This window comes from Grammomys surdaster, unplaced genomic scaffold (assembly GCF_004785775.1).
Source record: "Grammomys surdaster isolate TR1022 unplaced genomic scaffold, NIH_TR_1.0 1136, whole genome shotgun sequence".
NCBI classification, from domain to species: Eukaryota; Metazoa; Chordata; class Mammalia; order Rodentia; family Muridae; genus Grammomys; species Grammomys surdaster.
Genome location: NW_021605555.1, coordinates 2,846,735 through 2,862,148, shown reverse-complemented (window position 1 = coordinate 2,862,148; position 15,414 = coordinate 2,846,735). Strand labels below are relative to the sequence as shown.

Genomic DNA, 15,414 nt, shown 5'->3' with positions numbered 1-15,414 from the left:
TTTTTTTTTTTTTCTGATGTGGGGGTTATTTGTTTCCTATGGTTCCTTGGGTGTAGTTAGCCTTCTTGAGTTGGAGTTTTCCTTCTAGCATCTTCAGTAGGGTTGGTTTTGTGGCTAGATATTGTTTAAATTTGCTTTTGTCATGGAATTATCATGTTTTATTTATCTATGGTGATTGAAAGTTTTGTTGGGTGTAGAAGTCTGGGCTGACATCTGTGGTCTCTTGGAGTCTGGCTTTTAAAGTTTCTGTTGAGGGCTGGAGAGATGACTCAGTGGGTTAAGAGCACTGCCTGCTCTTCCCAGAGCCCTGAGTTCAATTCCAGCAACCACATGGTAGCTCACAACCATCTGTAATGGGATCCAATACTCTCTTCTGGCATGCAGGCAGACAGAGTACTCACATATAAAATACACAAATAAAAATTAAAAAGAAAAAAATTAAGTTTCTGTTGAGAAGTCAGATGTAATTCTGAATAGGTCTGCCTTGTATGTTACTTGGCTTTTCTCCCTTGTAGCTTTTAGTATTCTTTCATTAGTCTGTACATTTAGTGTTTTAGTTATTATGTGGCAGGAGGATTTTCTTTTCTGGTCCAATCTATTTGGTGTTCTATAAGCTTCTTGTTTGTTTATAGGCCTATTGTTCTTTAAGTTGGGGAAATTTTCTTCTGTGATTTTTGTTAAAAATATTTTCTGGGCCTTGGAGCTGGGCCTCTTCACCTTCTTCTGTTTCTATTATTCTTAGATTAGGTTTTTTTTAATGGTATCCCAGATTTCCTGGATGTTTTGTGTCAGGAACTTTTTAGAATTTAACATTTTCTTTGATGTATCAGTTTCTGCTATAGTATCTTCTAAGCCTGAGATTTTCTCTTCTGTCTCTTGTATTCTGTTGGTAATGCTTACATCTATAGTTTGTGCTGTCTTCCCTAGGTTTTCCATTTCCAGGATTCCCTTGGTTTGTGTTTTCTTTATTGCTTCTATTTCCATTTTTAGGTATTGAACCATTGTATTCCTGTCCTTAACCTGTGTGATTCTATTTTCCTATATTTCTTTAAGGGATTTATTTATTTAAGGTCATCTGTGCTTTGGCTATGTTAAGATATCCAGGGCTTGCTGTAGTAGGATAGCTGGGCTGTTACCATATTGCCCTGGCTCTTACTGATTGTGTTATTACCCTGGCTATTAGCCATCTGATTGTCCCTGGTTTGGCTGGATATTCCTTATTCCAGCAGGACTCCTCTAGGAGACATGCAAAGCTGTGGGCCTGACAGTGCAGCTCAGGGAAAAGTGTGCTGCTCACCTCTGCTGGCTGTTCCCCCTAGGTGGACCTGAATGGTCCTGGGACTCTATTTTTTTAGGGCTCTTCACTTTGTCCTATTTTTATTTGTCTTTTAGTTGAATTACTACTTGTCTGTATGTTTGTGTCCAGTAGGCTGAGTATTCCTGGCCTAAAAAAAAACAGAAAATCTTTTCAAAATTGTAGTAAGTTGCAGTTTTTCCTTTATATATCATAAATCATTATATGCCAAAACATGAATGTATATCATGACTAATAAAATAATCAAACAAGTTTTAACTTTTATACTAAGCCTAGTCCAGCCTGATTTACTTTGAATTGATAGAAAGCTTTACATTGGAACCCAACGCTAATCTAAGTTTAGTCATCACCTCAGACGTAATTATTTTAAAGACTAAATCTGTTTTCTTCTTCAGGTTAATGAAAAGTAGCCTTGATGGTGATATCATCCGAACACAGAAGTTGTCACTTATCATTAGAACAGTAGGCAGACATTTTCCTGGACATTTGCTGGCATGGGATTTTGTTAAAGAAAACTGGAATAAGCTTGTACATAAGTAAGTTTCTTGGAGAATGAATGAGCTTCATATTCTCAGGCTGTGCATTTGTAAAATGCTCTTAGTGCCTTGCTGGCTCCTTGGGGTTATGATTCGTCCTAAGTGGTTTTCTATTTGATATCTATATTTAAAAGCATCATGCCACTTAGCCATTGTGTTCCATTGAAATGCTGATCAAGGCCAGGTACACCTGATCAGCTAGTCATCCTAACCTGACCATAGACCAATATTTCAGAATATTTGTTTAGTTATATATTAGAAATATTTTTTGATTGCCAAGACATCAGCTAGATAGCACATATAGGTGTTTTCTTCTTCTCTTAAAGCAATAATGATTTTTCTGGATATAGATAATTATTGAAAACCAAATTAAAATTCTATCAGAATATCCCAAGCCCCTACCTCCTCTCCTGCCCAGCAGCAGTGTGTAAAGCTGCCCCAGTTTCTGGGCTGCATTTCCAAGAGGAAGACCCTACTATGCCTGCACATTAAAGCATTTCCTTCATGCTCTAGAACAGTGCTTTGGATGTCAGCAGCTGCTTCATTTTTTTTTTCTCTTATATTTGTGTTTCTTCAGGTTCCATCTGGGCTCCTATACCATACAAAGTATTGTTGCTGGATCTACTCACTTATTTTCAACAAAGACACATTTATCTGAGGTTGGTTGGACAAAATGCTAGCAGGGAAATTGCAATGCTCCTCTGTTGAAGTGAAGTGGAGGCTTTTCATGTGAATTCTAGTCCCTTCTATCTTCTTTCATAAATTGTAATGATTCTGCATTGATATTATTTTAAATGATTGCATGTATAGCAAGGAGATAGAATTCTGATTCCATTCTCGGTACTACTTGCTGTCTCCTCAATACAAATAATTTAAGTAGTAATAAAATTATTTTGAGGAATCCCATTCAAAAATGTGAATTTATTTATCAAGCCTAATGTTAGATTGACTCATTTTTCTTCAGAGTTCTTTTTCTATTTTAAGAAATAATTAGGAAAGAAGACATATAGACAAAGTAGTAAAGACACCAGCAGGGAAGAAAAGATTGCTTTTGTTTTTAAGATCACTTCAGGTATTATCCACTTTGTTGAGGCAAATACTTGAGTGTTAAAGTATAGGGCTGTTCCTATATGTTACTATACTCCCCCTACTTCTAGGTGTCAGACCTTTGAGCCACCATCACACAGTTAAAATTTATTTCCAAAGACCAATCAGGGAGCCTCAGCCTTTCTTTGTTTAAAATACTTCTCTGTGGAACTTACAGGTCCAGGCATTCTTTGAAAATCAGTCGGAGGCAACCTTGCAGCTTCGGTGTATTCAGGAGGCTTTGGAAGTGATTCAACTGAATATCCAGTGGATGGCCAGGAATCTGAAAACACTGACACTGTGGCTGTAGCACTCACAGCTGATCTTCAGGTGCCCACGGCTCTGCTGCTTTTGCAAAGGTTGAGTGAAGGCTGGCCTGCTGCTGAGTTGTTTGCACTGTTAGGAGTTCTAGTTAGCTCAGGGCCTAATTGTATTTTTCATGTCTTTTCTGAAATGTCTTTAGGCAGTAGTTATTTATTACAAAATTATATTCACCTGTATGACAGCCATCTATAATAAGAATGAATAATTTTTCTTTGACACACAAATGGAAAAAAGAGTCAGATTTGAAATTTTGTTCTATTTATTAGTGTCTGGAGTGTTACTGTTACAATGCAACCAAGACAGATGTGCTGTAAGAACCACTGTGTTTGTAGGTTGCTGATTGGGCAGCTGTTTGTTGCTTCTTGTTAAATAGATACACCTGGATTTTGATGTTACTCTAAAGAGTGCAGTGGCAAATACATTGAAGATGTAGCTCTAGACAGATGACCTCGGGTGTTCTTTAAAACTGATTAGGGGTTCTTTAAAAAGATTTATGTCCAGATTTTCATTTTTCCTGCAGAATAGGCAGGTTCTAAAGAATTTTTCATATTTCTGTTAAACTGAATAGCTGAACAGTCAGGCCCAAAGTTCAATTTTCCAAATTTTTAACACTTTCTGCTTCATCTTTATGGCACTATGTAGGAAGTGTTCTGAACTGCATTAACTAACATTAATTACTTTATTCATGAATTCCAATACTACCAATTTTGTATCCTGGTAAGGCCTTCCATCGGCTTTCTCCTGTAGAGGAGTAAATACTTCATGCTTGGGAGGCTTTCTGTGAGAACTGGTGACTTTGTCTTTACTTTCACCCAAGAATGTCATTTAAGTTGCCTTTTGAACCTAACAAATCGTTCCTCCTTCTCTGTGAATCATACCCATGTGTGGGTTTTTACTTTATGTTACAGTGTATATTAGAAGCATTTCTTAAATAGGTTCTTCAAGAAATTAAAGCTTTTTATTTTGAAGTTCACCATAGTACCTTAAAGGAACAATGAGAATGTGGATCAGGAGGAAGTTGAAAATATGGTGGGCTGTGAATTCTTTTTTCACTGTTAAAAACAGTGCTTTTGTTTAGTTGAAAAAAATTATAGATTTAGTGGGGTTTGGTTTTTTTTTGTTTTTTGTTTCATTTATCATGGCCAAACTACTTTAAACAGAGTGGCCCAGGATCAAGCAGAGGACAAGTGAGGGAGGAACCCAGAGCAGAATGTGGGCCCTTTCACTCCTTCTGAAGAAGTATTGTACTTGAATTTTTTGAGCTATGCAGACTTATTCCTAGATTGTTGTGTTTCTTTGATTCTTAGGAGAGAAGCTTTCTTCTTAATAACTCATGAGAATTCTATATTTTGTTTGAAAACAGTGTCTGTGTACATAAAAAGGGAATTATTCATTTGTGAACACTGAAAACACTTCACAGAGTCAGACCATAGAAAGGCCACTTTTTTTTTTAATTCAGCTGTTGTAAAGTTAAAATATGTGGAGTTATATACAAAGTTATAGTTTATTTTATGAGAATATTTTTATATAACAAAATTTTAATGGCTGACAAGCTGAAAAATAGCCTGCTTTAATCCTAGAGTTTGCTCCCAATTTAGTCTTTTCTAAACATTTTTTTTTGTTTGTTTTTGTCTTTTTAGTAGAAAATGTTATTCCTGAGAATCATAAAATCATCTTGATATTTTAGTGAAATAGGTTATTATAGATGTCTACTCCCCTTGTGTTTTTGGTAAATGTATGACAGTTCAGTTGATACTGAAAGTTAGTAGGGTTTTATATTTTTAGAGTGAAGGAAAAATATTCTTGTGGGCTTTGGTTGTCCCTTTTTATTTTTTACCATCTTATATTACTAAATTATACTTTGATAACAGAGTTTAACGTTTGCTACTTCTCAAGATCAGTTCAATCTTGAGATTTACCTGCCCATCTTGGTGTTGATCTTAAAGTCTTTGTAATTCTGCATATGGCAAATCTTGTCTTAAATGACACTTTTTTCCATGTATGAATGTGAATGTTTGTGGTGTGCCGTGTTGTAAATTAAACCTTACAAGGATGTGGGCTTAAGAAGAGGTAATTCTTGATCCAGTGCTCTTAGTAGCTGCTTGTTCCCAGGATACAGGAGTATTTTAAGTCTTACCTATAACCTTCACCTGACTTTTTAAAAATTTTGTTAGGCCTCTTAATTTGCCCACAGAATTCTGTATGTCTTCATGTTTATGTGCAGCTTCTTAGCTAACTCAAAGTCAGGGCAATAAGGCTGAGAGATAGTATTTATAGTTTGAGAAGTTCTTTTCTTTCTACTTTTAGGAAGGAAGATTGAAGCACAGACGTCAGCTTGTGCTTTGGGTATAAACACACAAATACCTGACATCATTGGATAGCAGTTGAATGAGCATTCTGCTCACTACAAAGAAAGGGTGTTCTTGAATGTAATGTGAAAGGTACATCTTGATTATTAGGAAAGATAGAATTGGAAATCTAGACTTGAGAACGAGTTGATTTGGAGATCTGAGAGTTTATTAAAGCTAGGAATTGGAGGAGACAAGTTTATTTTGCTACTATGAAGTTAGCTATAATAAAGTAGTGGCAGTCCCTGCACCCCAGAAGCTTAATGCCTTCTTCTGTCTCATTGTATTTGTCGTTGCTTCAGTCACAGACATTCTTGCTATTACAGGTTCTACTTAATTTTCTTTGCCATATGTGTTTTTATTTTATGAGATTTTAGCCACCATTAGAGCAAAAGCTGCTAGAAGAGTCCTGGGTAAGAAAAAAAAAACAAAAAACAAATCCAGCTGCATGAGATTTACTGAGTACCCAACAATCCTCTCTGATTATTGGGAAGCAAGAAATTAAAATTAAGTCTTGTGTTGTTGCATGATTGTTAGTCTGTTGTTAATTTGGATTTTAAAGATGGTTACTTAATCTAAAGCACCTGAAATGATAATCTTCAGCCAAGTCTGAGCACTTATATAAGACCATGTTGTGTTCGGTGAGTTTCCAGGATGGCACGGTATGTCTCAGGTGTTTTGTTGCCAAGGAGTGTAATGAGATTACAGTTAGGAATGGATTGCTTTACATAGGCCTCTAAGAATTGGGACCATGGGTATAATGTAGGTTTTCTCACCTTTGCCTTATTTTTGTTTATGTGGAATTAATTCTCTTTTCTGGAAATGTTCTGTCTCCTTACATTTGTATTTCTTGAAACTCAGGTATATATTTTTGCTGGGTTTTGTTGTTGTTGTTCTTTTATTTTGTTCTTTAATCTCTAAAATATCAAAAAAGTACCAAATGAAAAATAAGATCCCAAAGCAATGACAGATTACTCTTTTTCCATCCCTTTTTTCCTGGTTAGTCAATAACTAGTAGAATAAGTGATCGACTTTTAGAGAGTTTGTAAGGTTTTTTTTTTGGGGGGGAGGCTGATATATATTTTGAAATATATACATGTATTTTTAGGTGCTTTTATATTTTATAATTTTTGTCCTGTTAATGAAAGAGTAAAGTACCACTTTCTGATAATCTCTCCTCTTCCCATATTGGCTACTGTAGGCAAGAGTAATAGAATAATTTGATTTTAAGTTTTGAAACAATGTGGGTTTCAAGAGGGGAACAATGTAGCTTCTTTTAAGAGTGTGTAGAAATAGTTTTGCTGTTATTTAGGACTTTTTTAATGCTGCCCTCTGTACATTTTTCTTGTAGACATGTACATAAACCATGCAAGGTCACACAGATGTTTGGCAATAACAGAATAGTAGTAGTACTTATTGTTTTGTTCTAGTCTTAGGAACTTAGACTGTCTCTTATCCTTTCAAACATGTTATAAATGCAATGCCACTTTGTATTTCACTTAGACTTGTCACATAGACACTTAATTACCATTATCATTGAGTGTGACAGATTCTTCCCTTTTTCTTGTTGCCTCTTAAGGCAATAACTTTGTGGAAGAGTAGAGTAGTGCTTGCTATGGCCTTTTATTACTAATTCATTAGGTCCTATGCTCTTCAAACACATGTGAAAATACCTGATGAAATGTGGAAGACTACATGTGAACAGCCCTCTCTTCTTCTCACCTCTTACAGCCTGATAGCTAATAGAATGGCTATCTGAGTGGAAGATGGAGGGAAATGTACTTAATGTCTGTATATATGTTCTTACTACTGTATTGTGTTAATTCACTGAGTGGTCAGAGTGGAAGGTCCCCAATGTACCATGGAGTTCAAATGTATAACAGAGCTCTCTTTCCCTTTATTGCCTGGGTACAATACTTGTTAAAGTATTTTGAGTGTTTGAAAGTTGGGTTTGGGTTTCTGGTGGTTGTTGTTTGGTTGGTTGGTTTTTGATAGGTTCAAAAAGTAGTTTGGGGGCAGAGTATATACTTTTCAAGTGTATAAACATGTTGCTGTGTTTTTACTTCCTTGCTTTCCCTGTCCTTTCTATTGATTTATGAGTAAAGTTAGGGATCTCTAAGAGGTTTCTTTCTTCTGTTACGTTGGTCATGCAGTGAGTATCTAGTAGCATTGACAATGATTTGGAGCTGCTCCTGGGGGCTGAGGAGCTGGCATCTGCTTTTCCTATGTGTTTCCCTAGGTGCTCTTGCTTCTTAGTCACTGCATTTCATTGGGTACCTATCCTGATGAACTGTAGAGCTCTGAATTTAGTGTCCCATCCCTATTCTACCTCTATGAGTAGGTTTTTCTTTTCAGTTTTTTCTCTTAGCTTTAGTGGGGACTAAGGGCGAGAAATATATTCTCTACAAATATAAATAATTTTGTTACTATACTGTGTTATTTCATTTGGTACTGAATCCTTTACATGGGCATAAAAGTACCTAATGAGACGTGGAGGTCCGGATGTATGAAAACTTCCTCTTTTCCCTTTTCCTCATTGCCTCTGTGGGCAATAGTTGTAGAGTAGCATAGATTTTCTAATTCTATTCTACCCAGAGGGGTGCTGTATGTATATACTTTAAAATGTAAATATAAAATTTTTAATCTTTTTGTTGTTACTTCATTTGTACCTAAATCTATTTGTGGACACTTAGGTACATAAGAAATATTGAGGTTCATTCTATGAAAAATCTCCCCTTTCCCTTCCCTCATTGCCTGTCTGGGCAATGGCTTGTAGAGTAGTTGTTTAGCTTTGGCATGGGAGTGTAGGGTGAAAAGAGTTCTGGGGTTTTACTTTTTTTAGATGTATTTAAAAGTCTGTCAGTTATTTCAGTTTTTCGCTCTTGGTCTGCGTTTGTCTTATCAAACAAAGCAAGAGTCTGTATCTATACCTAGAAGTGTGGGACATCTGCCCCTCACTCTGTCACCTGTGCCATATTGCAGTAGTATAAGGCTTGAGTTCTTGTTTTGTCTGTTGCTTATAACATAGCTTGTTAGAGAAAAAGGTAACCATATAGTATATATGTATATATGATTGTAAATGCCTTGTGGTGTTAACTTCATGTTGAACGTGGTCCTTGGTGCGACTATTTTTACTATGTACTTAATGAACACTGAGATTGATTCTATGAAAACTCTCCACACTCCCTATCCCTCATTGCCTGGTGGGCAGTGGTAGACTAGATGTTTTATTTGCTTATCTTTTGTTTGTTTTGTGGGGGTCTGGGTGTTTATATATTTTTAATGTATATACAATATTGATATATTCTATATATTATTTCCACATAGCACCAGTTCTTTGCTGGGATTTGTAGATAGATAATGCAACATTGAGGTCCAGAGGTATGATAACTCTCTCCTGCTCCCTTTTCCTCATTGCCTACAGAGGCAATAGTTTTATAACTTTTTTTTTTTTTTTTTTTTTTTTTAGGGATTGGGAATGGGATTGCTTAGGTGGGTAGTGGTTAGGGGAAAGGGATGAGTGCATGATTTTCAAATATATTTTTTCATGGTACTGATTAGGCCCCAGTCCTTTCCATGGATAGATGGGTACCTAATCAAAATTGAGGATCAGTATATGACGTGTCTCCCATTCTACCCTTCCCTGTATGTCTGTATTGGCAATAGTGACTAAAGCAGCTGTGTGTTATTTACTTAGTTTGGATTTATATTTTTGATAGTAGACTATTCTTAATATAAAGTTTTTATTTCCTTTATTTCATCTTGTGTTCAGCCCTTTGCCTAACTATAAAGAACATAATGAAAATTAGTTTTATAAGATGATAGGGCACATCATTTCATGCATATTTACTTAGTAGTAGCTAGTACAGTTGATTTGTGGTTTTCCTGGTTATTCTGTAGGATATATATCTTTAAGTATATAAATATTATGCATATATATTTTTCTCCCTTGCTCTCATTCTTTCCCTTTAATACTTATTCCCTTGAAGGTTTTTACATTAACCTAGGGGGAAAAAAAGGCTCATTACATGTTGAGTATCTGACTGAAAGTGTATCCCTGGGACTCCATGTGTAACAGTGGCAATGGGCTTGAAGCAAGTAAGATGGGAGAAGACAATCAGATATGGCTGTGTTTCGGAAACTAACCAGATCCAGCATTTCTGGTGTTGATTTAAACTGAGATGGTGAGAGGCAAGCTTTGGTTTTGTAAATACCAGAAAAACAGAGGGCATTGCTGAGTAAACGTGAGTTTAAATGCCCTCAGTGGTTGAGGCAAGCTTTGAAGCTAGGGAGCCTATATCAGTGTTTCCTATAACTAATCTGAAAAGCCCTCAAGAGTAGTGTTCCTGTGAGGCCTGAAATTCATATTTGCCTCCAGAGTTCTGTTGAATGTTCTTATGTACCCAGGAGAAGTCATTGTGTTTCTTAAAATGGATCATTTGAGTGATTGCTACTCCTCTGGTGGCTGACAGACAACATGGTTCCAAAAGAATTTCAGAGGCAAGCCCTTAGAACATCCACATGTGGCAGGGCACATTGGCCTTTTCTTACCCAGAACTCTTTTGTGTGGCTGCATTTCTTTCTCCAGTTCTCTCTTAACTGGATCATTCCTATTCTTTGTCCTTTTGCCTTTAGTACATTCATTGTTGTTAGGTGCCGTCTGAAGTTATACTCACAAGTTTAAGCAAATGCTGCCTTCTTGTTAGCTTTGTGATTCTGTGTGCATTTCATGCACCAGAGCCTGTATGTTTGCTCTCATCATTCTTCTATTTCATACTGTCTCTTCTTCCACCACATGGTAAATGGTATGACTACACATTTGTCTGCATCAAAGAAAATGCATGTGAAAACCTCCCTGTCCTCCTTGTATCTTAGCTTTGTTTTGTTCTCATATTTTTACTGATATTCCATGAGGAAGATTTGCCATATCCATTTAAGAAACATTGAGTGATAGGTAGGGCTCCTAGAAATTCTCAAAGGCATGTCATTTACCATATCAAACTCTCAGGAATGTGTTGGAAAATTATTCTAGTAACATTGCTGTTACTTATACCTGCTGCTGGAGGAAAAAGTTTATTCATGACACATTTAACTTTGATCATAAATAAAAGAAAAAGAGCCACCTTTTTGGAATTAGTCATGGTAGTCATTAGTGATATTTTTGAACCCTTTTTAATTTGAAGTACTTCAAAGGAGGTAAAGGTCATGGCTTAGCTCAAAGAAATGCTCCAGAAGTTGGGCTGTATAAATCATCAGTACAAAGTACAATAATATACTGTGCGTGCACGTGTGTGTGTGTGTGTGTGTGTGTGTGTGTGTGTGTGTGTGTGTGTATGAAAGGAGAATTGTCACATAATTGGAGCATTTGCATTCATCAGCAAATCATGTTGAGACAAACTGTAGTCGGCGGTCTTGATTAAAGCCAAGTGTTCTCTGTGGCTGTGAGGAAGAGTTTTTTTTTGCAAATACTTTGGAAAGTGATTACTTGGAAACTTACAAAGCTATTTTTTTTTTTTAAGACCAGTAAAGACCTTCAGTTCCTTCAGTCTGAGTTTAAGGGTAGAATTCTGAATTTGTATTCTAATCTGTCTTTTGTGGAAAATTTTGAAAATAGTATGTATGTGTAATATTGTATATGCAAATTGTGTTGTTTTACTTGTTTTGCATCTGACCAGCACTGACTGAAAGGCATGTTTAACTATAAATACTGTTGCTTTCTTTGTGAAATGAAAATAAAAGTATTTAAATACAAATTGTGTATAGATTCAACTTATTAGACCGATTATATGTTAAAAGTATTTCATTTCAGATTCTGAGTTTCATCAGAGCTGTTCCCATATACATTATCTAAATTGTTTCCTGCCCCACTCCAGTGTCCTTAACACATGAAACTCAAAGGAACCCAAACTCACACTACGAACATTTTGGGTTGGGCAATTACTTGTTTTGAGAGACTCTTGTGCACACCATAGAATTTTTAACATGCACCCTGACTACTGATGCCAATTGCATCTACAGAATAACCAACTGCCCATAGCAACTTCTCACTCCCTAGTCCTTGTGAAAAACAAAAATGTTTACTATGTTCATAGATAGAAAAATGTTCCCTGGACTAGCAATTAAAAGTGTGTGTGGATGTTTGGGACAACAGGGTCGGTAACGGGAGCTGGTTTTAGGACAGTTACTTACTTGCACAGGTGCAATCCTTATGAACAATCAAATCCTGTAAATAGCAATTGGCTCCACAATAATTTCCTACCTAAGTTAGTATAAAACCACAGAAAGCTAACAGTTCCCCCTGCTTTGATCATGTAAGTCGGTATACAGGTACCAGCCCTACTGGAAGGGCATTGCTACATTTATGTTCCTAGTTAGGTCCACAAAACTCCCCTATTCCATCTCCATGAGTAGCCTTGATTGAAAATTGGGTAAGTTTTAGGTTTTTAGATACAAGAATGAAAACTAGTGTTCTTTTCTTGTAATTACTAGAATTTAATGTTGGGCATTTGAAGACAAATCTAGTGAATCTCTTAATTTCCCTAAAGAACCTAGTTTGGTGATTTAAAAGCCTTTATGTTGTACCTTTTTAAAAAGAAAATTATGATGGTCATTGCCAATATTTACAAAATGCTCAGAAATTGCAAGGATTTTTATTTTTAAAAACTGGCTACATGTTTTATAATCATAGATATCAACTGTTAAATATTTGAATACTTAGGAAGTAAGGAACACTTAATTCCACTAGACTTGGGGGAGGGTATCGAATTGATAAACCTCTCCCTATTTTTCAAAATCGTGATGCAGAAGAATTTGATTTGACATTAGCTTTCTGCTTTTCTTTATTTCCAAAAAGGCTTTCCTTTTTTGAAACACACAGCCTCTAGAGTTTACTTAGATTTGTATGTGGATTGAACAATTGACATGTGCTAGAGTGGTTTTATTATCAGAGCAAAAACATCCCTTTAAATGACCAATTTCACTCACCTTGATGCCCATAATTGGTAAGTTTCCAATGCCTTGTGCTTATGTAGTTTTATTTTCCTTTGTGTATGACATCCAGTTAACTGGTCAAAGTTCAGGTGAGGTTAAATGCAACTTTGAGATCACATATTTTTGGTTTGGGATTATCAAGAGCTTTACTTGTAATAATCCGTCTTTCCCACTCACTTTTATAAAAGAACATAATGCAATTAAAATAGGTATAAAAATTAAATTGTTGACAAGCACAAGGTGGTTTGAAAGAGAAATTTGGGTTTTTAAAAGAGGCTAAACATAGGCAGGAGAAGCCTAGGGTGTCAATGTATTGCTTATTAAGGTGACAAGCTCTTGATTTACAAGCCAAATCTGGGAAATGGGAAGCCTTTTTTGTTTCTAGTGTCTCTTCTTCATGCATGTCACTGTCACATGCAGCTTTGCACAGTGACTAGTATTGGTATCATTCTGTGTATCTCAAATGTGTCTACTTTTTTTATTTTAGCAGAAATTACTGAGATATTACTGTTAACCACATGGTTAACAAAAGCTTCATGAGCAGAAATTACTGAGATATTACTGTTACCATATGATTAACAAAAGCTTCATGATTTGAAGAAATTACAATATTGAAAAGCTTCAGGACAGATGGGCACTAGTTAGAACCAGGATGTCTTTCTCACCTGTTATTTTCTACTTAAAGATGTTTTTAGTTCCACTAGCTAAGATATTTCACCTTTACCTATCTTCTAGGAGTGTTAACATGAGATAAAAACATCTGTAACTGCATGGTGGTGTCTGTCCCAGAAAGCATAGATCCAACTTTGGTCATTAAAAGTACTAGCTGCTTCCTAAGATGCCTGTGTGTGGAGATGATTTCTGTAAATTGAGTAATATTATACAGCATACCAACTAGGAAATTATAGAAATAAAGTCTAATATGCTTTTTTTTTTGCAAATTTAGGCCTTGAATTTGCTTATATTTATTCAAGGAACAGCATTATATGTTAGAAAACAGGCCAGCAAAATGGCTCAGTCAATAAAGGATCACATTGTCAGGCCTGATGACTTGAGTTTGATCCACCTCATGGAAGAAGAGAACTGACCCCCCACATATTGTCCTCTGACTTCCACATGTGCTGTAGTATGTGCATCCTGTCCCCACACATACACATACATAAGGAAAGAGAAAATTCAAATGCATGCAGTTATATTGGTTTTATAGCTGAAATAAAACCCTGACTGTTGGTGAATTTTGGTTAATTATAAGGAAACTGCAAACTCTTACTGATTGATTTATAGTGGAGATAATATTTACTTGGCCATGTATGTATATACGTATGTATGTGACACAGATATATTATGTCTTAAACAGAGAAATTGATCAAATGTCTTTTTTTTTTTTTTTTTTTTTTTTTGGTTTTTCGAGACAAGATTTCTCTGTGCAGCCCTGGCTGTCCTGGAATTCACTCTGTAGACCAGGCTGGCCTCGAACTCAGAAATCCACCTGCCTCTGCCTCTCAAGTGCTGGGATTAAAGGTGTGCGCCACCACTGTCCGGCTTTATTTATTTATTTATTTATTTATTTATTTATTTATTTGATCAAATGTCTTAAGATCTTAGATTGCTAGTTCTGGAAGGAGCCTTCTAAATGATCTTGTCTATTCCTACCATTTTGTAGACTAAGGGTAACAGATTATATCTTAGCTAAAATCTCACGTAACGTGTTTATATGTGTATCTAGCTTAGATGCACATTATGTTGCCTATAGGACACTGTTTGGAATTTGAAGGAATTCGAAGAATAGCTTAATGAGAAAAAATTATCCTATTATGAATTCACTATCAAAAGAGGTGGTACATTATTATAAAATTAAGCTTGGAGTTAAATGGTTTAAACTTACTGATAATGTAAATGACCCAAACAAATACCATGGCCCTGTAAAGGGAGCCTTTTTAAATATGTATTTGGATAAAATACATTGCGTTGAAGTAGCACGGTCGCTGTTGAAGGCAATACTGTCAGGAGGTTCTGACTGTCACCACCAAATCAAGCAAGGAGAATGATTACCACTGGTAATGTGACAAGTGCTGCATTATATGACAGGCCAACCAGAAGGAAAATAAATACTAGCTTCACTAACTGGGTTTTTAAAAATCAATTCTCCTAAAGTAGTTTGAATTCAGCCTCAAGTAAACCATTTACCCTCAGTTGCAGACACCTGTGCTTTCTATTGCTAGGGAGGTAGGACCTTCAGAAAGTTTAGTTCTAAGACAAATGTTTTCAGATCATGTTTGTTTGTTTGTTTGTTTGTTTTGTTTTTGAGAGGGCATAACCTGAGTGTCAGATGTCCTGCCTTGTGTACATGCTTGTAGTCTTTCTACTGCCTTTAGCAAACTTGGATTCAGAACTTAACACTTAGTCCAAGATTCCTTTCTACATAATGTGCTAAAGCCAACATGTTGCTGAACAATGTAGGATTTCCCAGGCAGCCGAGTGAGGAAATCTAAAAGAAAATTTACCTTCTTGAGCCTCTTCATATTTTTCTTCTTCTGAGCCTCTCCCTTACCTGTTTATTTCTAGGAGATCTTCTTACACACACACACACACACACTCTCACACATTCATGCATGTGCACACATGGGCATCCACATACAAAGAGAGGGACATAGAGCCCTTGCTGATTCCTCACTTGTGTCTCTTTCCTTTAGGGCATTGTAGCTCAATGTAAAAATCCAGATCCACACAGCCAGTGTATCAGGAGCTCAACAAAAATGGCCTCACAATTTAAAAGACTGGTTTGTGGCCTTTTGTATTGTGGTCATATCTTGGA

At 36.1% G+C, this 15,414-nt stretch overlaps 1 protein-coding gene across 1 annotated transcript; it reads left to right on the top strand.

Annotated features, from left to right (window-relative positions):
• Positions 1-1,710: 1,710 nt before the first annotated feature.
• Positions 1,711-3,701, top strand: LOC114634871 (leucyl-cystinyl aminopeptidase-like; the record flags this gene model as incomplete). The annotated part of the gene is made up of 3 exons (XM_028783466.1): positions 1,711-1,851; positions 2,429-2,510; positions 3,116-3,701. Coding segments are annotated over 3 exons (355 nt in total), but the record flags the coding sequence as incomplete, so codon positions are not given.
• Between the last annotated feature and the right edge of the window lie 11,713 nt (positions 3,702-15,414).